Source organism: Bidens hawaiensis, unplaced genomic scaffold (genome assembly GCF_021521415.1).
Source record: "Bidens hawaiensis isolate Kalapana, Puna unplaced genomic scaffold, B.hawaiensis_p1.1 tig00010302_1, whole genome shotgun sequence".
NCBI classification, from domain to species: domain Eukaryota; kingdom Viridiplantae; phylum Streptophyta; class Magnoliopsida; order Asterales; family Asteraceae; genus Bidens; species Bidens hawaiensis.
In genome coordinates, this window is record NW_027491781.1 from 528,299 (window position 1) to 556,126 (window position 27,828).

Here is a 27,828-nt window from a genome sequence, read left to right on the forward strand (position 1 = left end):
CTAAAAGTGGCATGTATCTTGCAACCACTGCTAGTAACATGTATTCATGAAACAAATGTGTCTTATTCAAACTACGCAGCAGCTTTATCCGCTACCAGCATCGCCCAATTTATGTCCTTATACAAGAAATTAACTTTTCACGGGGAATACTATCCTTTCACAACAATTAACAACACAACAATCACTATCCGCTACGAATAACCAAAACTCATAACCAGGTGAAGTACCTTAACCTTTTTATTTTGTTTAAATGTCTCTCAACCCGAAAACTAACTTTAACCAAAAACCTCACGAAATATATGAATTTTAAGCAGCTTTTGTAACTTCATGGATAGCTTTTGCTAAGTATTCAACATTTCCACTTGTAACCCCTGCCATACTGCACCATACACATATCTTGATTAAGTTTCAGTTACAATAAATAAATTGGAATTTTTTTTTCTGGTGTTTTTGGAAATATTATTACCTAATACGGCCATTGCGGGTCATGTAAATATGAAATTCTTTTGTCAAGCGATCAACTTGTTCAGGAGTCATACCGCTATAGCAGAACATACCGATCTGTTGAAGATTATAAATCATTAAACCATGATTATAATTTAAAGTCACCAGAACTTATAATGACTACTGATGGGTATATTGGTAAACTTACTTGATTAGTTATGTGTTCCCATGATAGGGGAGATCCCAACTTTTCAATGTTTTCCCTAAGAGAAGTTCTCATTCCGATAATACGGTCAGCCATACCCTTAAAAGTCAAAACAATAATGGTTTAATGCACAATTCTATTATTTTTAGCGTAAGAAAGTACTTAATACTTATTTGACTTTTATCAAGTATCAACTTTTAAGTCTTTTGGTTGATTAATAATGGCCAGAGGATGCAAAAGATAGCCAAGGATACAATTTATTATTTTTAAAGTATATTAGATACTTATTTGACTTTCATCAAATATCAATTTTTAAGTCTTTTGGTTGATTAATAATGGCCAAAGGATTGCAAAAGATAGCCAAGGATTATGACCCGTTGCAAAAAATATAAAATACATATTTGACCTTCATAAAAATTTTATTACTCTTCTTTTCCTTGATTTTGATTGCCAAAATAAAAAATAATTAAATAAATCTCATCAATAATTAGAGGTGAAAAATCAGGTGGGTTTGCTAACGGTCAAAACTGGCAGTTTTAGCACGGGCCAAAATGGGTCAGATTGGTTGGATTACCCAAAAAAAATTTTGTACAGATTTATGAACAATTGCTGTCGATTATGATTACATAAATTAGTATTTCAACAATACTCTTTTTGTTTTAAATAACGAAGTTTTGTGGATCAAAAATGGCAACTTTCAGCAACCTCGACACATTTCATTTTTTAGCCAACTCTTTCGATTTAACCCGTTAGCGACAATACATAGCCGAATTGACCCATTCATAAGCAAACAAGTCAAAAATGTACCTCTAATTGAGAACCTTGACTTCCGAATAGACAAAAACACTAAAAGGATAAATGGATACCTTGACTTCCTTGAGCCACAATTGCTTCAAATCTGGATCACCGAGAATGGTTGAAACAATAAGAGCACCATGAACGGGTGGATTGCTGTACATAGGCCTTGCGAGTTGCTGCAGTTGACTTTTCACAGCCACAGCTTGTTTTTCGTCTTCACATACCAAACTACAAACAAAAGTTTGCAACTTTGCATTACAAATATAATTTCATAAATTGTACATACTTGGTAAAACTTTCAAGAGAAGAAACAATAATCAAGTAATACATATAAGTAATAGAGAATTACCTAAGGCAGCCAACTCTTTGGCCATAAAGACCCATATTTTTTGCATATGATTGTGAGCATCCAATTAAATGACCATCTTCAAGGAAAATCCTAATTGATTTTGCATCTCTTTCTGGATCACCACTTGCAAACCCTTGATAGGCCATGTCGAAGAAAGTAAAGTGACCTTTGACCTGAAATTATCAACATTAAAATAAAGAATAATAACGAAAACAAACAAGATAAAAAGTATTAAATGTACCAACCTTAAACTGGTAAGATATTTCTTTCCATTGTTCAACTGTAGGATCAACTCCAGTAGGATTGTGAGCGCAAGCATGCAGTAAAAAGAACAACCCGTTTGGTGCATTCTGAGAGACAACCAATAAAATATTTATAAAAAAAACGAAAATTGTTTCCTTGTGAAACTTTTACACTAACTGCTAATGTATTATTAATACCTTAACATCATCCATTAGTGAGGCAAAATCAAGACCTTTTGTTTCTGGATGATAATAATGGAATGTTCTTTGTGGTACATTAGCATCTCTCCAAATGTTATGGTGGCTGAGATTTATAATTTTACAACATAAACCAACAAAAATAAACTAAAAATGAAAAAACTGATAGTCAACAGTCAAACTTGTAACCAAATATTGAAATATAATCAATATCTACTTACTTGGACCAGGTAGGTACTGGAATATATTCTGAGCAAAAATTCTGCATGCACCAGTGCCAGAAAGAGATTGTATTGCAGCAATTCGTTTATCTTTAATCAAGTCGGAATCTTCACCATATGCCAGCTTCAATGTTTCATCAACCATTTTGTTGCTTCCTCCCATTGGAAGATACTCCCTGAAGGTAGATATGATTAAATAAAACAAACTAACAAAGAACAACTCAACAACTTATAGAAATTTTAACGGTTCATCTTTTAATCAAATCATAAAATTCAATGTTGGCTACGCAAAAACTTGGATCTTAATCTTAATATCATATACACTGTTTTATTTGATATAGCTTTTCCACCTGATTAATACCATCTTGAAAGTTCCATAGAAAAAAAAACTTCCAAAATCATCATTACAACAAAATGTCAATCAAAATTCCATATTAAATTCATTTCAAGTTGAGGATGCCAGTTGAACATAATGTATGATGTAAGTCCATTGTTCATGTGAAGTTGTCCATGATAATATAATAATGAGATATGGATGTAGCACTAATAGTTTCTGCAGTGGATCCCCACTAAGAATTCACTATCACTAAGAATAAAAAAAGGAAATGCCAATCATGGAACCTAAGAAACTGTAGATGATGTTAAAACCATATCTTGTTATCTTTATAAAAGCATATAAAAAGGTGAAAAAAGTATTGCCATGAGGATCAAAAAGGTCAGTGGGATTTGAAAAGAGAATGTATACTATGCTATTTTGTCAAAAGCCCTTCGGGGCGAGCCTAGGCCCTCCAGACCATCCGGCTACCTTCGGGCAAGATTCCGGCCAGTTTTTAGTCAGACCCCGGTGAGATTCCGTCCAAATCCTGAAACTTCCAGCAAAATTCTGCAAACCCCGGGCAAACTGGTCTGAAACCAACCTAAAACATGTTTTAAAGACCAAAAAATGGTTTGTTTATGCCATGCGCCCTGTTTATCATGAGCCCTCGCTTTTTAAGCGCCTCACGCCGAGGCCCAAGGATCACCCTTAGCGCCTTGGGCCTTTGACAGCTATGATACTATGAACTATCATTTTCATAAATCCAATGATAGCATGAACTCTAAGCAAAATTTAGCAATCATAATGACTTTTAAGTATCCCAAACTAAACTTAAAAATTCAAGATAGCAAATGTACTCTATAACATTCTCTGCATGGTTATAAATCATTTTATCTTTTATCTCTATTTTATATGTATCAATAAAAAAACTGGCAACTCAAATAGTAAATTCAAATAAAAAGAGAAGAATTACATGTTCAGGTTTCCTGCAATCCGTCTTTCTGCTTCTCTAACACAATCTAGCACAACAGGCTTCCCGTTATCATCACGATAAGCTCCCTGACAAATTCATTGAAAGTTAATCCTAATTAGTCAATATGCGAAAGTCAAAGGTGGTGAACAGTAAAACAAATTCATTGTTTGTTTTCGCTTTCATTCTGTTTTCGGTTCGGTTATTCTCGGTTATTGCTCATCTAAAATCGAAAACATAAAATACATGCAATGAAGGTATAAAATCCAAATTTATACGAAAATATGAACGGTTCAGTTAATTTCGATTAACAGAGGTTTAAAAAGAACCGATGAAAGATTATCAGTTAATTTAAATCCAGTTTGATTTCGTCTGTTTTCAGTTCAGTTATTGCTCACTCCTACAAATTAGCATCTAAAATCGAAAGCATGAAATGCATGCAATAGATATATAAAAGCCAAAAATACAAAACATGAACAGTTCAGTGAGGTACAGTTAATTTCGGTCAACCGAGTGTTAAATAAATAACCGATAACCGATTTTCAGTTAATTTTAAATCCAGTTCTGTTTAGTCCGTTTTCGGTTCGGTTATTGCTCACTCCTACAAATTAGTCTCTAAATCGAAAACATAAAATACATGCAACGGATATAAAAAAACCAAAAATACATGAAAACATGAACAGTTAGTTTAGGTACAATTAATCAGTTAACCGATGTTTAAATAAATAACCGATTTTCAGTTAATTTTAAATCCAGTTCGGTCCGTTTTCAGCTCAGCTTGGTTATTGCTCACTCCTACAACTTAGCATCTAAAATTGAAAACATAAAATACATGCAACGGAGTTATAAAATCCAAAACTATATGAAAATATGAACAGTTCGTTTAGGTACAGTTAATCTCTGTTAACTGAGTGTTTAAAAAATAGCCAATAACCGATTTTCAGTTAATTTTAATTTTAATTCACTTAATTTAAATCCGGTGAGATTTTGTCTGTTTTCAGTTCAGTTATTGCTCACTTCTACAAATTAGCATTGAAAATCAAAAACATAAAATACATGCAATGAAAACATGAACGGTTCAGTCAGGTAATAGTAACCGATAACTGATATTCAGTTAATTTTAATTCGGTTCGGTTTCATCAGTTAATTAGCATCTAAAATCGAATAATAATTAAACCTAGGGTTTAATCAAATTCATTCACAAATCCTTCAGTTTCGATAAATATATAAATATAAATAAACCAGAGAGAGAGAGACTTACAACGCCAACATTAACTTTATCCGCTAAAAACGCTTCGGTGACACCGAGAATCGGATCCTTAGGTGCTGGATTAACGTGTTGCCACCATGACGACATGAACCGTGAGACTGAGTTCGAGCTAGTGAGTCGTCTGGTTGTCATTGCTGCACGTAGAGCCATCGATTGGATGTTGTGAACGGTGGAGTTGAATTCCGGTGGTTGTGTGGAATTGGAATTAATGTGGTGGTGATGGAAATGGGCCAACGGAATACAGGTAGCTTATTCGCTTAATGTTAATGTTACTGACTGACGACATTGGAATGCGTAAATATATGGTCACAATAATCAGATCATATTTCGACTTTTCTTTTGTTTTCTTTAATAAGTTTAAATACGAGATATACATGACATAAAACTCGTTCAGTTCAAGAATTTAACTGGTAAAATTTATTCTTTTAAGGGGCGATTTTATTAAAACAAAAGGAAAGACCACTTAGAAGAGACAAATAGCCCAAACAATGAAACAAATAAACAAAACAAAATACAACAAATCAACCCGCCAATTACAATGGAAAATTAACGAAATTGTATCGGCACCATTTCTCCCATTTTAGTTTTGTATTCTTGCTCCTTTGCTTTACCCAAAGAAACGAGGTCGTTTAGTCGCCCCCGGACTTACAAGTTTCGTGAAAGTTATATACTCATCTAATCGCTCATTGTCATTCTGGTGCATTTGAAACTATAAGGTGGGGGCAGGAATCAAGCCTGAGTCACATGGAATACTCCATCATTAGTTTATTGGCAAGTTTATTTTATTTTTGTCTTAACTCTTGTTTGTGGTTTTTACTATTTTACATAAAATTTTTGGCATATATTTTTTATGTTTTAACTAATTTATTTACAGGTGTGCATGGGTCACTTATGGTTCTAATCCATAACCAAGATGTTGGTAAATGAATGATCATAACCGTGAGTGATTGGTTATGGTAATTTCTGTTAATAAGTTTGAAGATTATAGCTAGTTTGTTAACCATGAATTTGAGCTTGACTAAATATAAATTTAAACAATATAATTGGGCACTATCTGAGCTTGAAAGCTTGGGCTTAACATTTTTTGAAAAGGGAATAAATTGTTATTGCACATTTTTGTATATATTAGTATATTACAGAGCTATAGAAAACACATATAATCATTTCGGTTCAGTTCTAGCGGGTATGAGAATCTTGTTAACTAATCGACCCACTGTTGTCGATTTTCATACAAATTTAAAATTAAGGCATTGGTTTTTTATACGGTTTAGATTAATCGGTTAATTTAGTTATCTATCGGTTAAATCAGAATTTGCACACCCCTAAATTTAGTATCCATATGTTTAACTGAGCATATACAACAAAGCAGGTTCGTCTAAAGTTGTATTATCTTGTATATACAATAAGAAATCACTAGACAAAATCAACAAAACTCGAAATGCCAAAAATCAACCCAAATGTATGATGTATAAGACGGGCTTCGTTTAAAGCATCAATTTTCTATGGCTAGTGTATAATACACCAAGAGGCGTATATTGCGCTATTTTCCCGCAAAAATCTTTTTTTTTTAAGTTTAAGCTTATGCATTTGATCTTGTGCTTCTCATACATGCTTCGATTCATCATAATCGCATACAATGAAGTAAATAAAACCATTTAGCTCTTTTACCATTTTACCAACATCAACGATATTAATTTATTACAAACTAGTCATGACATGTTTTTAACTGTATCACCACTTAATACATCTCTTGAATTACTAAACACTTCATAAATGAATAAAGGTACAACAATCAAGTGTAACCTCATATATGAATAAGGTATAAGATAAATTTACACCCTTTGCCCGTATGAGCTTTATTATCGTGGTCAACCAAATTTGATCCATTAAAAAGAACAAAGCAAAGTGAATTCTGCTTCATGAACTTGTTCCTTAATTATACTTCAAAACTTGTAACAAAGCATCAATAATTATATATTCAGTGGCGAAGCTTGGCAAGTTCGTCGGGGGGGGACTCAAAATGTATTATAAAAATCATAAAGTAGTGGGGCCGGCCTTAAATTTTCGGTATAAAACGGGTAAATTTACACTACGTATACAACTTTTCGGACGGAAAGGGTCGGTTTACACTACCGCGCAAATAAACGGGGGGGGGGGGGGGGGGGGGAAGCGTCGCCCCTGTATATATTGATATGAAAAATTGTAATATAATGAAGCAGAAGGTGGTCCACAGTGAGTCGCAGTGGTTCGCTTCTTGGAGCGGGTGCAGAAGGTGGTCCACAGTGACTCGCAGAGCACGAGAAACCAATGATTTATATTTAGTAGAATAGGCTTTACGATTCAAAAGGGGATAGCGGCGCAGCTTGTTGCTCGCTTACCCATTATCCAGATGTAGCTCAGTTTGTGTTATATATAAGTATTTAGGTCGAATTCATGTATTTAAATTAGATTAACATATTCAATGTAGCATATCGACGTCTAATCAATCTGTTAATGATAAAAAAATAATATAATTTAGGAAAATTACAATTCAGAGATTCAAAGTTTTGGCATCTTCTCATGATCATTTTCTTTATATATATATATATATTTTAACTATTTTATGTATCTTGGTGATTATTTAATTTTTATATGTAAACAAACTTTTGATATTCCATATGAATAAAAAAAGACTGTGAACTTCATTATAATTAAGCAAACGACGATAGTTACAATCAACTAGACTCTTGGCTTGAGTCGACCTTCGTTAGCTAGCTTGAAAATCTCCGCTTGAGTCGTTGCTGCCTTGTTCGAGGAAAGTGTGGCCAAAAAACTATCTCGAACATGACGCGTTTTGAACGGGAAGTTCCTGTTCACCATGGAGTTTAGCAAAGCGGTTGCTCCTTCACGGTAAAGTGCACCGATGCCATCGGTTCTTGTGTTTGAAAGCGCTTCTTCAAAGTTTATGCTTATTCCTTGAGTATGTTTGTGTCGTCCTATGGCTAGATCAACTGCGGTATGCCACCACCTAAGTACACCTGACACCAAGTTCGGCTGTCTCTTCCATAAACTGTATTACATTATAAAGTTTTATCTTGTATTAACACGATGTGTAGAGTTTATATATTTTTTTATGTTCTCGAAAGGCAAACTTAGTGTAAAATACACACCAGGTTAGCAAATAACTAACCAAAGGAAAAAAACATATCTCTATTTCAAAGAATGAGATGTAAAGATAAACTAGGTTTTTTTGTTAAAAATTTATAAATAACTTAGAGATAAATTAATTTTAGAGAATGGAATGTGAATGCTTTAAAATATCCTACGATTTTAATTTATAATAAAGAAATATATTACAAAAACAATACTGATTCTCTATATTTAAAGGCACACTATTCATCAATATATATATTAGAGCATCTGCAACTCATTTTCTATCTCTATCTGTAAAATTTAATATAAAACATATTTTTCTGTAAAATTTGTTTAATTTTAAAAAAACCCCTTGCATCTTATTCTCTATCTCTATTTTTGTTATACGCACATAAGCTTGTATTATTATTTTTCTCTTTTTCATACACTCCCAACAATTTATAGAGATTTAATTTTGTAACTTCATAGATAGATAAGAAGCTTAACTTATGTAAAACACATATATTTTAGAATATGGGATGCCAGGGTAAATTAAACGCTTTTGTTAAAATTTTCTATATAATTTAAGATAAATTTATTTTAGATAATGGAATGTGAATTCTTTCATGTGAGTGTATAAAACCGATAAAAACTAATAAAATAAGTGTTTGTAAGTAATATAGAGATAAAGATGGAAAATTGAATGTATAAGGTTTTTCAAAATAAACAAAAGTTTATAGAAAATGAATTTCTCGGGTAACTTATATAGATGAAGACAGACTCAGATGAGAACGTTATAGATATTTAAATTTAGTTATTTACTTACTTGCATGTGCCACCATGAATGAAGGGTATATTTGGGAAAGATGAAGGTGGTGGAGAACTGTCGTCGGTGATAGACGGGGTTTTTGGTTGTTGGGTGTGGGGCTTGGTTTGTGACGATGGGCTAGTTGAGGGAGCGGTTGAGGGTGGGACGATGGTGGAAGGTGGAGGGTTGTAATGACACCCAGAGGGTGGTGCCAAGGAAGGGTTGTTTGGTTCATTTGGGGAGGGTGCTATAACGGGTCCAATAGGACCCGAGATCGGTGGATGTCTACAAGGACAACCACCACATGGCGGTGAAGGGTTGTCATCCACTGAAGGAGAAAGAGTGTCACTAGGAGCATTGCTACCACCACCTCCACCGTTGCTTGGAGGTGGCGCAGTGGGGTTGTGATAGCCACTACTAGGTGGTAAATCACAATTAGTAGGTGGTTTTTGTGCATGATGATGGTGGTGGTGATGCCAGTGCCGGTGGATTGGTGACGTGTCGCCGCTTGACGGTGGATTTGTCTGAATAGAAGGTGGATTTTGGTATGAACCTACAAACAAACCATTGTAAATCATAAATCAATACAAAATTCTTAAAAAGAAAATAAAAATAAAATCACAAGATTCATCCTGCGGATGAACGGATGAATTATTTGCATTAATTGGTGGTGGACTTGAAATATTTTGAAGTTACAAAGAATTATAAATATTTTGAAGTATGCAATTTTATGCATCATTTGATATCGTAATAATAATAATAATAATAACAATAATAATAATAATAGCATAACAATTAAACAAAAAATATAATACTTTTCAAATATATATATATATATATATATAAAATAACAAATATAAATATAAATATTTATTATTAAATTGATTTGTTAAACAAGTTAAAAGATGATAGTTTAAGAAAACGTAATTAATTTAAAGAACTTTGGTAAACTTAAAAATAGTAAAAAAAAATATGCAAAATTTATTGTTACCTTTAACTTAAAAAATAATATAACTATAAAAATAAACAAAACTCTGTTGCATATTTAGTTTTATTAACCATCAGGCCTCTTGTCTATGAGTCAGGAGGTTTTCCCTTAAGGGATTTCTTCCGTGGAGGCTGCGTACGAACTTTTGGATCGTCAAACTAATTATTGACAATTAAAATTTCGCCTCAAAGCTCAAACTCAAATATTAATAATTGGTAGGCCTAATGGCATACCACGTAGCCAAAACACGTTTAAATAATATTTAAATTGCATCTTCGTGCAACACGCTGCCACATGTAGCCTTTGATTGATTGGAATTTTTTAATTTATTAAATTAAAGTCGGATGATATTTTTATATAAACAAAAAAAGTCAAAATATATTTTATAAACTTAAAGTTAATCGTCAAAAATCAAAATTATCTACTAAAATTAAGCAACTCAATGACTCATCAGTAACTTTTAAGACTTTTACCTGCTGGTGGTTCATTTGCATGATCTGGGGGTGAATTTTGTTGACAATCTGTAAACAAACAGTTAAAAAACATAATCCTGAAAATGATGCATCAATTTTTACAAAAAAATAATCACTAAAATTTATTAGCTTGTACCTATGGTGATGGGCAGATCACTTGCATTATCAATTTGGGAATTTTGACAAGAAACTGCAAACAAGCCCCACAAATCAAGAGTCAACAAATGTGTACATTAAATTCTATTAAGAACGAACATTTGGTATCAAACATTTGGTATCAAGTATCGATACTAGTAGCCATATTGTACCGGTGCACCAATAGATTTATTTGGTACCCATTTTTTTCTTGTAATTCAGTACTGATACCATATAGAGATGAACATTTGGTAACGAGTACCGGTATCCATATTGTACCAATATATTCGGTACCTACTTTTCTTAAAATTTGGTACCGGTGTTCTAATCCCTAAATTATTTAACAAAAACACAAATTTACAAAATTCATAATTTATAAGTTCCAATTATTTACCAACTTGTAAGCTTGAAGAAGTGGCTGATAAATTAGCAGTAATTACCCAAAAAAGAAAACAAGTTTTTATAGTTTTGCTTGTCACCATTTTTGTTTGTGCAACTTTCAAATGGTGAGGAGGACGAGTTATTATTTAATTTATTTGGGTGGTGGTGTGTATATATATATATATATATATATATATATATATATATATATATATATAGCAAAATAGAAAGATGGAGGATGGGTATAATGGTAAATTAAAGCAAAGAGATGATGTATGTAGCATTTAAGATGACATTAATTATCCACTTCTTGGTGCTTAACAAGTTTCTTAACCCAATAAAGACCATGGATCTGGTCTCACATTGTGGAAGTGTCACTTAGAAGTTAGAATATGTGTAACGGTTTAATTAAAAAGTGAAAAATGTATTGTTATGTTACTATCGATAGGTATGAGAGCTCTTACTAGTATTTCCATAAAAAACACGTAATGATTTAACTAATAATGCAATTATTCTTTATGTCTTTTTTTAAATAAAAGAAAATGTCGAAATGATTTGATTGGCTAAGAAAAGACCATGGGCCCACAACCAAGCCCTCAAGCCAACCAACATAATGATGTTTATGTCTAAGGTAAAGTGGGACGTTAACCCACCACACTTAGGTGCTGTTTGTTTTTGCAGACATAAACTGTCTGCAAGCTGATTTCATCTGTTTTCATGTCTGCAACTGAAGATGTGGTCTGAAGATCTGCAAGCTGAAAATATAAGACTGTTTGTTTTTATAAGCTGATACTGTCTGCATAACTGTCAAACTTATCTCACAAGATAAAAGTCATTTATTCAAGTTACATAGAAAATATAATAATAAAATTGTGGCGGCGGACGGTGGGTAGTGGCGATGGATGGTGGTGGTGGACAGTGGGTGGTGGTAATGGACGGTTTTGGTGGGTGGTGGACGGTGGTAGTTGACGGTGATGGCGTCCGACAGTGGGTGGTGGTGGTGATGAACGGTTGTGGTGGGTGGTGGACGGTGGTGATTGGTGGTGGCTGTGATGGATGGTGGTGGTGGTGGTGGTGGCGAACGATGGGTAGTGGTGGTGGATGCGGGTAGTGGCGGCGGACGGTGGGTAGTGGCGGTGGATGGTGGTGGACGGTGGCAGTGGGGGATGGTGGTGGTGGCGTACGGTGGGTGGTGGTGGCGGACGGTGGTGGGAGGAGTGGATGAGAGGGTGGCTTCAAAGGGATAAGAGTATGATTTTTTTGCGAAGATGTTTTAAGCAAGATTTATTTGCTTTTCTTTTAAGATGAAAGAAGATAACTTAAGATCTGTTTTAAGAAAAAAAACAAACAGTCTTCAAGGGTAATGTCTGCGCGCGTGCAGACATTAGCTCCCTTGAAGATGTTTGAAGAAAAAACAAACACCCCCTTATTCTTCCCATTATTTTGATATAAAGAAACCATATTATATAAGAGCATGAATTCACTCTTTACAATTGTGTAAGCTGCCACATCATTTTTACTTTTTAAATAAAAACAATAATTTTATTTTAATGGTTTGTAAAATTAAGATAAAAACACTACAATTCGGGCCATTTAAAGTCGTATATGAGACCAACAAATTATGGAATTGTTTGAAGTCGTCGTATATATGACCAATAAAATTATTGAATAGTTAAAAAATGTACGTAACTTCAATAAACGTTTAAATTATGCGTGCTAAAGTGTATATGAGACAAATAATATTGTATTTTGAAACCAACTTCATTTTAGTAAGATGTATATCGTAATATTCATAAAAACAAATTAAAGAAAACAAGTGTAATCAATTATTTAAAAAAAAAAGATTAAGAAGTACAAGTTACTATAGAAAACTCAGTTAATAAGCTTAATTAAATAAATATTAGAATATCAAAATATAACGTTTTTAGTTTTTCCGTTCTTCACGCTCACCAACACGAAGTGGATAATTCATCCACACAGCCGAGGCATGGAGTCTCACGTTGTGAAAACTCATAAATTCATTCCACGCAATCAGTTATGCATCTATACCAAATTGGCAAAATAAATAATATATTAAACAAATTGTTGATTTTTAATTTGAGTTTTTTTAAATATGAAAAACACCTTTTCTCTTGATTTTCAAATTTTAATTATATTGGTTTTTGTTTATAATTTTCTTGTACAGTTTAATACTCTTTATTTTTTAAATGTAAATTGTATTTTAATAAGTCATACTATAACCGTTGAATAAAAATCAGATACATAATATAAAAAAGGTATGGCGGATGAAATAAAAATCTCATACGAAATATAACAAAAATGTTATTTGTTAATGACATTAATGCGGAAATGTAATAATATTATGTTTGTTAACACACCATAAACGTAATTTGATATTGAAATTATGTCAAATTCAAAATATCATCGTCATAAATTTAATAACATAGACAATGTCAGACCAAAACTTTTAATTTGCTAAGGGGTTGTTTGTAGCCTCTTAACAGTCATTAAGAGGCTACCTCTTAATGGCTCATAACCTCTAGTTAAGAGGTAGCCTTTTAACCATTTAGACTTAAGATTACCTCTTAACGTTATGAGTCATTAAGATGTGGGCTCTTAATGACTGTTAAGAGGCTACCATACAACCCCTAACATTTAATTTATGTTTAAGGCATAAGATATTGTAAAATGTTGATGCGTAATTATTTGAGATTACCTCGGTGAGGGGAGAGATTGAAATAGGTGGTTACAAATTACAAACAAATATTTGAGTGACATAATGAAACTGTCGAGTAGCAGTTGGCAAATGGTAATAGATTGAATGATAATATTGCATTGGCTAATATGTGTGCGAATTACAGTTTGGTTCGGTTATTACTTTTAACCTAATTATAACCAAACGGAAACAAACATAAGTAAACTTATCACCAAACAATCGCGAACAGTTCACCGAACATTCGTTTCGTTTACATGCGTAACTACCATGAAAGAATAGCAATAGTAATAATAATAATAATTCGAAACACCTCAAAACAAAATAATAATAATAATAATTATAATAATAATAACACCTCATTTGGGCGGAGAATTCAATCTACAAACTCCATAGATTTCATCGCCACTACTACTTGTATATTTCATTACCTTCACTCTCTTTAGCTCAACTGCTCCGCCTAACTCCATTAATCTCGAGTAAGTTATCCTAACACTCTTCATTCCTTCCTGAATTTGATCCTAATTTACGCCCTAACCGTTCGGATCTTATTACTTTATCATTTTATATGCATTTAGCTCGATCGCTATTTCACTCTGTTGATTTCGTGTTTAATTTTCGCAGGTTCTGATTAGGATATGGATTCCGCCGCCGTCACATTCTGCAGTAAACCTATCACGTCTCCTCCGGTATGATTCGAGGCTATTTTCGTAATTTTACGTTAATTTGTTAGGTATATCATATATGTATGTATGTGGAATTGGATTACAGTAGGTGTGGATTTGTGTAAACTTAGTAGATGTGTGTATACACTGTATTGTATTGTATAACAAAATATGAGTTACAAGAGTAAACCTATCACGTCTTCTCCGGTATGATTCGAGGCTATTTTTGTAATTTTACATTAGTTTGTTAGGCATAGGTATGTAGAATTGAGTTACAGTAGGTGTGGATTTGTGTACTGGAACATTAGGTTAAGTGTAGAACTGTATTGTATTGTATACTAATTATTAAAATACGAGTTATGAGAGTGTATATATGTAATATAGTTGTAAGTCCCGGAGTCTATACGTAATCGAGTCTGTTTATATTCAGTCTGAGAGATCTTGTTTTAGTGGATTAAATGTGTGATGTTTCATAACTGTGTGTCTGTCTGTGTAATTTAATAAGGCTGATGGTTGATGAGTGTTTCGTGTTAGGTGTTTGATGATTTCTTCTTTGGATTGTAGTTTGTTTACGTTTACGTATACGTATACGTAAATCAATCACATCTTCTCCGCTATCTTTGTTTACAGTTTTCTTCTTATATATCAATTCGTTAGGTATATGTATGTAGAATTGGATTACAGTAGGTGTGGATTTGTGTACTGGAACTATAGAACATTAGTTTAAGTGTAGAATCGTATATGTAGTTTTATTCGTGTTTTGGTGGATTAATTTGTGATGTTCAGTAATCGTGCGTGTAAGTGTGTAAGTCGGTGATTCACATCTCCTCCGTTATGGTTCGAGGCTATTTTTGTAATTTTACATTTGTTAGGTATATGCGTGTAGAATTGGCTTACAGTAGGTGTGGATTTGTGTACTTGAACATTAGGTTAAGTGTAGAACCGTATTTGTAGTTTTATTCGTGTTTTGGTGGATTAAATGTGTGCTGTTTCAGTGTTTCGTAATTGTGCATGTAATTGTGTAAGCCAATTAGGTTGATGGTTGATGCAAGTGTTTTGTGTTAGTTGTTTGATGATTTTTTCTTTGGATTGCAATTTGTTCATTTCTAGATGCTATAGGAGATATTTTGCTTGGTTAGACACTTGTGAGTGTTTCTCTCATTCAGGAAACTTGTAAGATAGTAGCCATGATTTTGTATACTGGAACATTAGGTTAAGTGTGCAACTGTATTTGTAGTTTTATTCGTGTTTTTGTGGATTATATGTGTGCTTTTTTGTAATTGTGCGTGCAATTGTGTAAGCCAATAAGGTTGATGCCTTGATGGTTAATGCAAGTGTTTGTGTTAGTTGCTTAATGATTTAGATCTTTGGACTGTAGTTTGTTCATTTCTAGATGCTATAGGAGACGTGTTTTCTGGTTAGATATCTGTGAGTGGTTTCTCTCATTCAGGAAACTTGAAAGATGTAGAGAAGTTTTGGATAGAGGTGTAGGTTGAGATTTTAATCTCATTTTGACCGTATGCAGTTGTCTCCGGATAAGTCTTATTGGAAAAAATATGTTCTATGTGTGTAATTTGCTAAATAAACTCGTTTTTAACAACAATTACTTAGTTAGCTATGTTTGATAACTGCAAACCTTGCCCCTCTTCATGAAAAGTTTATATTCTTATGCAATAATTCATATGACTGAATCCTATTTTGAAAGTGAGTTGAAATGTAATGTTGAAAATTGAATGGGCCTGAGATAACTGAAATGCATTTATCAAGAAAAAAAATTGAGAAGACCTTAGAAGATTAGTATAAATAGAGTGTAATTATTAGATGCATGAGATTATGCTGTGAATATATTATTGCAGAGACTTGACTCTTTCTCTCTCCCTTCTTAACTAATTGTATATTACGTTTTAAAAGTTGTGAGTTGGTGAACAATCAACTGAAAACAAATTAAGTAACATTCAGTAAATAAACCTTGTTTGAAGTGTTTGTACAAAATTTTATCATCGGCTTTACTGTCTTATCATGTTTAATTTTGAAAGTTGCCTTTGTAGTTGTACAAACTGAGTTTTTCATGAATATGCTTTCTTGACCAGAACTTTGCACATGTAATCTTAAAATTTTAGGGTCTATTCATCGGGAGGTCTAGTGGACTCAAGAGTTCCCAATGTAACTTTTTGGTGGGTAATAAGTTGAGCTATCCTAAGGGAAGATTTCAGGCTTCTCAAAAGGCTCATAGATCAGCGAAACGTGAGGGAGCACTTGGTGTCACTTGCCGTGCAGAAAAGATTCTGGTGGCAAACAGAGGGGAAATTGCAGTGCGTGTGATTCGAACTGCTCATGAGCTAGGAATCCCCTGTGTTGCAGTGTACTCTACCATAGATAAGGATGCACTTCATGTGAAACTTGCTGATGAATCAGTTTGCATAGGGGAAGCTCCTAGTAATCAATCGTAAGCTGATCTTTCTTCATCACATAAGTTGCTGTAACTTTGAAATTTTATTTAATTTCATAGCCTAATTATTTGTTTGATTCATGGTATAATAAGTTGTCCCTTTTTTTATCATCAGGTACTTGTTGATACCCAATGTGCTCTCTGCTGCTATCAGTCGTGGATGTACGATGTTGCATCCTGGTTATGGTTTTCTTGCTGAGAATGCTGTTTTTGTTGAGATGTGCAGAGAGCATGGAATCAACTTCATTGGGCCAAATGTAAGTAATTTTGTATTTTGGTTGGCAGGCTTTTAAACGACTTGAACGAACATGAACAGAGCATGTTCGTGTTCATTCATTTAACTTAACTGAACAAACGATTGAACATGAACAATTAAATTAACTGGGTTTTCTTGTTCATGTTCGTTCGTTAAGAAAATGAACATGCTCATGTTCATTTACGTTCACCTGTTAACATCATGAACTGTTCACGAACGTATATGAACGAACATAAATAAGCTAAAACTAGTTAAAAGTAATGTGAAGAATAATGTGTTGGGCGTAAAAAGTTATTAAAACTATCCTAAGTGGTAACGGGCCAAATATATAAGTAAGTATATTACCGAACGTAAATGAATGAACTTAAGCAAACGTAAACTAACAGACACAAATGAACGTAAATGATCAAACATAAACGAATTTAAATGAACGAATGTTCATGAACATTAATGAATGACCGAGACATGTGTTCATGTTCGTTTGATTAACTAAATGAACAATTTTTTTTGTTCATGTTCGTTCATTTATTAAATGAACGAACTCCCCCCCCCCCAAAAAAAAAAAACTGTTCCTGTTCACTGAACCTTTGTTTCATTTACTGGCCTACTGGTTGGCAATGAAACTTATAAACGATGATAAATGATCATTCTTCTACTCAATATATGGACAAATTAAGCAAGTAAAAAATGGGCACATAATCCCATATGATAACTTTCCTATCCATTTAAATTCATCCCTATTAGTCTTTTGTATATTGTCTTTAATCAACTAGATATTTATAGTCACTCTTACATATGTCAAATATCCTAATCGTGCAATATATTTAGATTGTTTAATGCATTTTTGTTGCAGCCTGACAGCATTCGTGTTATGGGGGACAAAGCAACTGCAAGAGAAACCATGAAGAATGCTGGTGTTCCAACTGTACCAGGAAGTGATGGTCTGTTAAAGGTATTTCAGTTCATTTACATGGCATTATCATGTTAAATCTTTTGGTTTTAAAAATTAGTCTTTTTAGTGACATATTTTCCCTGACTCATTAGAGCACTGAAGAAGGCATCAGGCTTGCTGATGAGATTGGCTTCCCTGTGATGATTAAGGTAAGCTGTTAAAACAATTGCATATAGAATGCATTATACTATTATGATGCCAACGTAATAACCTTTTCACATTGAGATACATTTTTTACTGGATACGCTTTTTTAATATATATTTTTACTATTCTGATGAACATAATAAGCTAATGGATCATATCATGATCCCTTTCCCTCCCAAAATTTCTATTCTACCCTCATTATCAATCACATAGAAAAGGAAAAACGATGACTAAATGCAACTTATTTTAACTGAAAGCTTTCATTAATATATTTTTTATGCTCTGAAGGCTACAGCAGGTGGTGGAGGTCGTGGAATGCGTCTTGCAAAAGAACGTGGCGAGTTTGTAAAGTTGTTGCAGGTATGAAATAATATCCCACAACCAACTTTAATATATACTACATTTAATTTTTATCAATTATCCTATCCATATTCAATATGGTTTCTTTATATTTGTTTCTCAAAGATTTAGTATATTTTTTTATTATAGCAAGCTCAAAGTGAGGCTGCAGCTGCATTTGGAAATGATGGTGTGTATTTGGAGAAATGCATTATAAATCCAAGGCACATTGAGTTCCAGGTAACTCTTTTTTTGTCGTAGAAGCTGAATTATTTATGAACTATAACAACAAAAGTGTATGCATTGCCAAGAGTAGAAGAAATACAGTGGGGGCAAGCATAGCTTTTAATATTATATTTTACCATTAGTCCATCATCATGTAAGAAAGGTATTTTTGGTGTTCATTTACCAACCTGTTTATTTCTAACTGCATGGTACTTTTTGTTCAGGTTCTTGCAGACAAGTATGGAAATGTTGTTCACTTTGGGGAGCGTGACTGCAGCATTCAGGTAGATATGCTCTAATAATAATCGTAATATATATAGTAGGTATAAAATTATACTTTCATATAAAAACTAAAAGGTCACATTTTAACTCATTTCATTCCTACTAACATATTACCTTGCTGATTCTGTCATGTTCATTTCATTTCTTTATCTTTCCATTATAGTCAATGAAAGTTACAAACAGTGACCTATATGAACTTTGAACGTTAAATCTGCGTGATTGCACAGAGAAGGAACCAGAAGCTTCTAGAAGAAGCACCCTCACCAGCATTAACCCCAGAACTGAGAAAAGCTATGGGTGATGCTGCGGTTGCTGCAGCAGCATCAATCGGCTACATTGGTGTTGGTACTATAGAGTTTCTTTTGGATGAAAGAGGTGATTTTTACTTCATGGAAATGAACACTAGAATCCAGGTTGGTTAAACTAAGATTTCATTTCATTATTACAAGTGTAGTGAGTCTTGTGACAAATTCATTTATTTTTCATAATAAAGGTTGAGCATCCTGTGACGGAGATGATATCATCGGTTGACTTGATAGAGGAGCAGATTCGTGTGGCTATGGGTGAGAAACTCCGTTACACACAGGTACATAATTGTTTGCTTCAGCTTTTTTCGGTATTAAAAATTTAAAATATTATTGTTTTTAATTTTAGTTTATTGTGTTGTGTATCGCAGGATGACATCGTGCTCAGAGGACACTCGATTGAATGCCGTATTAACGCGGAAGATGCTTTCAAAAATTTCAGACCTGGACCAGGTATGTCATCATTGGTTGTATTTCTTCATGGCTACATATTTTGGTATTGGATCATTTAATATACGACCTCTTGATTCCTCTTGTTTATGAATTTCAGGGAGAATAACATCCTACTTGCCATCTGGAGGTCCATTTGTGAGAATGGATAGTCACGTATATACCGATTATGTTGTTCCACCAAGCTATGATTCTCTACTTGGAAAGGTTTGTAATATTCTCTTGATTGAAATATACTAATATAGTTTTAATTTGCTTAAGAAAATACTTCTAATATAGTTGCTTTCGCCTCTGACCCGTAACTTATTGATCATGGTTTTTAGCTTATTGTATGGGCCCCAACAAGAGAAAAGGCAATTGAACGCATGAAAAGAGCCCTTGATGATACTATCATTACAGGTAAAATAACATCTTTACTTAATAATTAATATATTATGCTTCAACCATGATTCATTACCTCTGCTATCCGTTTTCATGTTTTATAAAAAGATATTTGTTTTTATTATTTTGTTACTTTTACATTTTCAGGTGTTCCAACAACAATCGATTACCACAAGCTAATTCTCGACATCGAGGTATGCACATTTTCCTTTTTTTTTTTTGTAAAATTATCACGTTTATCTTGCATTTAAATTTTCTTTTTAATTTATTGTGTCATTTCAGGATTTCAAAAACGGAAAAGTTGACACTGCTTTCATTCCAAAGCACGAGGAAGAATTAGCCGAGGTAAGGAGCTAAAATATCAACAAATGTGACATCTTTACTATTTTAGTAAATGGTTAATTTCATAGTTCATAATAGACGGGTCGAATAGTTGATAATAGGATATATTTCATATTTATTCTTCTAAATTTCATAATATCGTATTTATCATTTTCAAATTATACACACACGGGGGCACGTTTATTTAAGAACTAATATTATGTTGAGAACCGCATAAGCACATGCCATATATAATTGATGAACTTTAGAAAGATATGATATAAAATTGGCCACAATTTAAATTGATATATTTTTCGGTGATTATTTTCTTGCAGCCACATAAATCGATTACACCGAATGGTGCTAAAGAAGTCGCAAAGTCCATAGCTTAAAGTGTGTTTGGCCCTCGTTTTCCTGTATTCAACAAAATGTACCCTTTTTTTTGTTTCTCAAGTCTTCCCGAAATGTCTTGAGGTGGCTATCTATCAGGCTGTGACATCCTTTTGAGAGTTACATGAACGATGTATTCATTATATGCTGAATCTTGATTATTAATTTGTAAGCCGTAATTTGTAACTTTAGATGATTGTCTTTTGTTATGCATTCTGGTCACGCACATACACAAAGTTTAGCTGTCTGTGTTTGAGTTTTATCGAGTGTTTGTAGAGATGTTCAAAACGGTTCCGGACTAGGAACCGGAACCGGTTCCTAACCGGTTCCAATATTCAAAACCACCTTTTAAACCGGTTCCAGGCTCGAACCGGTTAGGGAACCGAACCGGTTCTCCCACCCTCGGACCCCTAACCTATCTAACCGGTTCTTACCGGTTCCTAACCCGGTTCCTGTACCGTAACCGGTCAAAAAACGGCTATTTTTGATCCCAACGGTCAAAAAACGGCCAAAAAAAACGGTTAGGAACCGGTTCCGGTTCCAGAACCGGTTCCGGTTCGGTTCCGGTTCCTACCCGCCCCCACTCAGAAATGCAAGAACCGGTCACGGATCATCGGGTTGAATCAGATAGGGTCCGGTTCCTACAAAAAACGGGTAGGAACCGGTTCGGTTCCGGTTCGGTTCCAGGAACCGGTTTTTTTTGATCATCTCTAAGTGTGTTTGTGTGTTACATGAAGATTAGAATGAAAGAAAATAGAGATTGCTCGGAAATTCTATGAAATTGATTACTATCTTTGTTTATTTTTCGCCAATAATTTGGAATTTTGGATGCGTTCAACTTGAAGTGATCTTTGTATATTAACTCAAGAAAATTGTTGTTGTCTTGATATATCACGTCATTTCGATGGTTTCCATAGAATTAAAATTAATAGGAACTTTATTAGTTGATCATCTTCCATGATCCCGCGACTAAGTTGGTCGAACTCCCTATTCAATAGGTGGGGCCGGCCACCCCGGGCTCTAAGTAAGCTTCGTCAATGCGAGCAACCCGCCTGAATTTTGACCAGTTCTTGGTTTCAGAGTACCTTAATGTACTAGACTACTAGGGGTGCTCTTGTTCTTACCCGATCAAACCCATCTTACCAAATCAGTTCGTTTCACCAAACCGATTTTCTTACCTAATCCTCGATACTGACCTAGTATTGCCTATCAACCTGAGGAACCCGATGGTGGAAACCGAAGACTCTAAATCATCATAAGATGAATCTACTTGTGTCACTCTCTAGACAACTTTTTTTGTTTTTCCTATATATATATATATATATATATATATATATATATATATATATATATATATATATATATATTCTAACATCAACTACAACAAAGAATTAGGCTCGGTGTCTAGCCCAGTTGGTTATGACAATAAAGATAAGAACTAGGCTTCCTTTGGGAGGTCGTCAGTTCAACTCCGAGCCAAAACATAGGTTTTATCCAGTCTGCGTTACGGAAAAGGGTTTTGACTCTTGTAGCGGCGCAACTGGTGTCAAATGGCATCAGGGGAGAAGGTTCCTCCGAGGACTCGGGAACCAGGAGTTAAGCTTTTAGGGGGTAACTCTCTGAGAGTTCCAAACCGGGGTTGGCCACAAACCAACCTGCAACCACCTAGTCATACTGAAGATTGTCGCCATTTAAGAAAAAAAAACTACAACAAAGAATTAATCAATTAAATACTCAGTTTAATATAAAAACATTCACAAAACATAATTTTGTAATTAGAAAACTGCTTTTGAGAAAACACTCTTATTTTTATATTCATAACACACTATCATGTGATTTATGTCATATTGTCACTTGAGTCATATTGATTAATTTATTTATTTTGTAATTAAACCATGCACAAAGATACCTCTTACCCATTTCCATCCTTTATCTTTCAATATATGTGCACTTATGCCCTTCAACTTTAACCGGACTCGTTCTAGTCCTTCTTTCTTATATAGTGCATATGTAGCATGTCATCCAATTTCTACTCTTGGCATATAACGAAAATTTTAAATTTGTGACTTTCTCTTCATGAAGACATGAACCACATTTAGATGGGTAGATCCAAGCAACTCTGTTGTGATGGTGTGACCGTCTGATAACAATACCTAAAAATGAAGTGTGTGATAAACTTGAAAATGTTTGGACACGTTACAATATTTTAAATCTTAAAAGGAAAAAAATACATTAATTATGTAACGGAATTGGTTTGAACACGTAATAAAACCAAGATACCGAATTTGTTAGATTGTGACATCCAACTTTTTGTAGATGGTATTGTCTGAAATTTTATAGTGTCTTTGAACGTTGAATATAAATACAATAACTAGAAATATAGTTTTATCGATGTCACGTGACACAACTCACAAGTCCTTCCTTATGAAGTCTATCCCACATAAGACCCATCGTAGCATATTTTAAACAAACCAAGTTGGTCGACTTTTTTCAGTTTGGACGGTTCATTAGGAGTCCGATATTAGGGTTTTGAGAAGAATGGCCAAAAATGAGGGCAAAACTTGTAATATACGTGTGTTGTAAGAATCATTTGGTTTGAATTGACAAGTCTATAATGTTTTGTCTTCTTTATTTTAAATGATTAGTGTGTACAAATATAAAAAATATATATGTAAATAATAATATAATTTATTTTATAGGAAATAAATTAGGATGTTATAATTGTATTTTCTTCCCATATATATTATTATTATTATTTACTGTTAAACTTTGATTTCCTTATATTGCCCCATAATATTAGAGCTGAATGTCTCTCTGTAAGTCACCTCTTTATCCATTTGGATAGCGGTACAGTGTGCCTACATCACACCCTTCTCAGACCCTACTATAGCTTTGCTGTTGATAGAACTTCACTAGGTATAATTGATTGATTGATTTATTAGTTGTGCCCAATCTGAATTATATTAATTTGAAATGTTTTCATGTAAAGTAACTTTTACTTGGTGCATTTCTTTCACAGGATTAGGATTTAATGTGACAATTGGATAACATGAAAACTTTTGTATCATAGCCAACAAAAAGCAAAAATGCAAGTGGTCATATCAGATGGAATTTGAACAAACCAAAAGACTATCATTATGAAAAGAGAGAACACCTAAAATAATGTTGTGAAGTGACTAACATGTGCTCATCAATTATATAGTTTGAAGTCAATTAATTAATATCATGTATTTTTTTTTGTCAATCTAAATAACACGATGTAGTTTTGAGAGTGTTGTATATAAGCTTAGATACATTTTATAATATCATATCTATTCTTTACAACATTAAATTTTTTATATTCATCTGTTTTATAGTAAATAAATAAAATTTAACCAATTACTTATACTAGTTGTTTAAAAGTTAGGAGGATTAAGAATAATAACATTGTTTTTTCACTTTGATTATTTGATAGAACATGTTCTATGTTCTGTTGTTATAACTAGTTGCTTATAGTTATATATACTCCTAAAACAAAAAAATATTACAATTTTGCCTTTCTAAAATGTTATAAAAATACCTTGGTCGTAAAAGAAAGAGAAATAAACGGAGAGGACGTGAAAGTGAGACATATAGCTAGAGAAATCCGTTTAAAAGGGCGGGTAAGAATTTCTTCCATGAAAGTTGGCGTGGAAGGTGGGGGAGCCCATGGTTGTGACAATCGTCAATTTCAGGTTAACTCCGTTAATCCAAACTCCGTCAATTCAAACTTAAGATCACTTGATCTATAACGCACACCTCATTACATTTAAACTAGGGTTTTAAATGACGCTTGACAATTACTACATGTGTAGTCTTTCGGGATTGCACCGAAACGCAAACGAGTTGACGCAAATCATTAGTGAATAAACGAAAAACATCCAAACAATAATTATGTGATAATTATGTGTTAGGCTTATGTGTTATTTGATAAAATTGTTTAAAACGTTAACTCAAGATGCAAACAAGTTACTTTAAGCTAGAAAAGTAACAATTAGAAGTTGAGGGGCCTTGATGTAACATATTATTATTTAATAATAACAAAACCCTAACTCTCTTTCTCTCTCTCTCTAACCCGATCAGCAGCCCCCCCCCCCCCTCTCTTTGCGACGGCAGCCAACACCCACCACCATATCACCTTCGTTTGATCTTGTTCTTCATAATCGGAGCATCCCACACTCGTTTATAAGCATCTTTCACCTTTCTCTTGGTTGTTTCTGCGTTTTTAAGGTATAAACATGAAACCCTAACTTTGTAAATTATGTATTAAGTGTTTATGTGCTTGATTTTGATTAGAGATGATTGATTATGCGTTGGTTATTGATTTTGATGATCATATGTGATTTTGAACGGTGAAAGAATGTTAAATCATTGATTATTTGAAAACCCTAGAGGGTTACTACTGATTTTTATGATTAATGATGTTTAATTGCATGTTGGAGATATGTCGTATGCTTAGGATGCATGTTAGATGATTGTTTGTGCTTGCTGAGTTTTGACAGCAGAGATAGTTAAACTTGAACGACATGTAACTTGTTAAATATAAAACCAAACTGAGCTATTTATGAGTCTAAAAGGTAGTACTCTGAGTCTAGTTTTCAGAAAACCCAACCACGCCTAATTCGGAGGTGTTTTGGTTGCTCAAACGATTTAAATGTGATTAAAGGTCAAAACTGGTACTGGACATATTGTAAATTATGTTTAGACAACTGTAACTAAATGTTAATGTGGAAATTGGTCGAGGTTGTTAAAGTCCAAAATTGTAATTTTTGGACGAGTAAAAGTTAACTTTTATTATTTTACAAAACTGAAGTGCAAATCTGAATTGTGAGACCTGCTGTTAGGTTGTTTTGTAATTATCATATCTCATGAACTACAAGACCAAATGGGTTGATTCCACTTCTGGAAGTTAACATATTGAGTTAAGAACCTAACCCAATTGGTCTTGCATTAGTTGGACATTTCATTTAACGGGAATAACAAATAACATTCTGTTGCGCATGATTTTGACTGCTGTGAGTTTGCTGTAATGTTTTGATCATTGTGAGAAATCTATGTGAAATAAAAATACAATAAAATATGTTCTGGAAACCTAACTCATGTATGATTTTGTGATGATTTTTGGTGAATTAATTGTGATGCTATGATCTGTTGAATAGAGTAATCTTTCAAGTAGAATTCTGTCTTGATGAAACTAGCTGCTGAACTTTGTGAAAATACATGAAACGTGCTAATTGCTAGATAATTGTTATGTTTTGACCAAATTTCCCTTGCGGGGAATAATTGCTAGAAATGTACACTATTAATACTTGACACGTAAATAGTTGTTCACACATGTAACGTATCACAAATGTGTTTGTTGAGACACACACAATTCACAAACGAAACACGAAACGTATCTTGTGCATAGATATTATGTGCCGAGTCTAGAGACTCGATAATAGTTCCAACACTTAGAAAATCTTCTTGTTGTTTTAGAACGCTAGTGAGGGTTTTCTGTGACGCGCATCACTTGGGTGACTTGTTTTTGGAATTCTTCGCAAACAGTGAGTTTCACGTTTCCCCTTTTAACTCTTTTAAACGCTTTTCACTTGGGGGAGAATACATACTCCGAAACGCTTTTAGATTTTGTTATTAGATTATATATCACTTGTAAAGGTTAAATGGCAAACGAAACAACTGAAGTCCTTCACACATCGAACCGTTTAGTATTGGATAATAGCGAGTCACTGTTGAGTAGTACTACTGGGTTTGACAAACCCCACCCAACGCTAAGCTCGACTGGAGGTCGAGTGGGTGTAATTTTGGCTAACACATTACCATGGTCGGGATAGACCTGGTGGCAAGGCACATGATAAACAGTCAGCTTCGGTGTCGAACACTTAGTAACACTTGTTGTATAGGCTAGCTACCTATCGATATATAATTGATTTAACACTATCTGGTAACGCAAAACGCTAAACGCAAAACGCTAAACGCTTTTTTTTATATAAACTTGTGAACTCACCAACCTCGTGTTGACACTTTTAGTATGTTATTCTCAGGTAGCCGAGGCGGGCGCGCGGTATAGGATCATGCATTACTTTGAACGCTTTCGTTTATGCAAACTTGTTTTTTTTAAACTGTTATTATTAATTGGGTTTTTAAGTCGTCCTGCGTGACGCAACACTTGGTTTATGGCTTTACGCTTCCGCACTTATTTACACTTAAATGTTTTCGTGTTTTGAAAACTTTATTTATGGTTTGATTATAACTAATGATTCCGATCCTGTTAGTTCACACCCTCTGACGGTAAAACTCCGTTAGTGGATTTTGAGGGTGTGACAATGGTCTAGTGGATTTGCAACGATGTAGAATAACTTCAGCTATCCACGAGCTATTCGGGTTTAGATCGATAAAAAACTCAAAACGAGTCAAGCCCAAGCCTCAAATAAAGCTCATTCAGTTATCGGGCCCGAGCTCAAGCAGAACTTAGGCTCGTTTAAAGTTTTCTCATAAAAATACATAAAAACAGTTTAAAAAAAATGTATATAAACTAAATAATAAATAATATACAAGCTAAACCCAAGCTTGAAAAAACAACTCACGAACTAAACTCAACCCTTCATAAATCAAAACAAGCTAAACCCAAACCTTGTTAAACTTGGTATAACTTTGTAATATCTCTATTCTAAAAAAAGGTTACAAACTTACAATTAGGGATAAGCTCGTAATAGTACCGGTACCGATCTTGAAAATCCCGATCCCGAAATTTGGAAATATCTGGTACCGGTTCCAGTACCATAATGTTCAGTTCCGTACCGGTACAATGTTGATATTTTATGCAAAATTTGAGAAATGCCGGTACGTACCGATACCGAAAACTCAAAACTTGATACCTAATGGAGATTATATTATTGTTTTAAAATTTTATATTATCTGTAGGGACTAAGTTTATAATATTCTATATTGTTTATTAAAATATTACATTTGACACATTGTGACTGATTTTGTTGCAATAATGAGAAGAATATTGTAGACTCCTACAC

General features: G+C 33.7%; 1 protein-coding gene and 1 pseudogene across 2 annotated transcripts; one reads left to right on the forward strand and one right to left on the reverse strand.

Moving 5' to 3' along the window:
* Positions 1–41: 41 nt before the first annotated feature.
* Positions 42–5,205, reverse strand: LOC143534748 (aspartate aminotransferase, mitochondrial-like; annotated as a pseudogene). The gene is made up of 10 exons (XR_013135599.1): positions 5,005–5,205; positions 3,747–3,832; positions 2,458–2,633; positions 2,237–2,342; positions 2,042–2,146; positions 1,797–1,969; positions 1,516–1,675; positions 653–748; positions 467–561; positions 42–379 (listed from the first exon to the last, which is right to left on the reverse strand). The product of XR_013135599.1 is annotated as an aspartate aminotransferase, mitochondrial-like (transcript).
* An 8,763-nt stretch (positions 5,206–13,968) lies between these two features.
* LOC143534770 (biotin carboxylase 2, chloroplastic-like) lies at positions 13,969–20,973 on the forward strand. Its single transcript, XM_077029183.1, has 17 exons — positions 13,969–14,101; positions 14,247–14,311; positions 16,408–16,733; positions 16,852–16,993; positions 17,846–17,944; positions 18,037–18,093; positions 18,378–18,449; positions 18,579–18,668; positions 18,878–18,937; positions 19,163–19,348; positions 19,429–19,521; positions 19,612–19,693; positions 19,791–19,897; positions 20,014–20,089; positions 20,219–20,265; positions 20,354–20,416; positions 20,728–20,973. Exons 2-17 carry the CDS (start codon positions 14,261–14,263, stop codon positions 20,782–20,784), a joined length of 1,608 nt encoding a protein of 535 aa, XP_076885298.1. The 5' UTR covers positions 13,969–14,101; positions 14,247–14,260; the 3' UTR covers positions 20,785–20,973.
* The last annotated feature ends 6,855 nt before the right edge of the window (positions 20,974–27,828 follow it).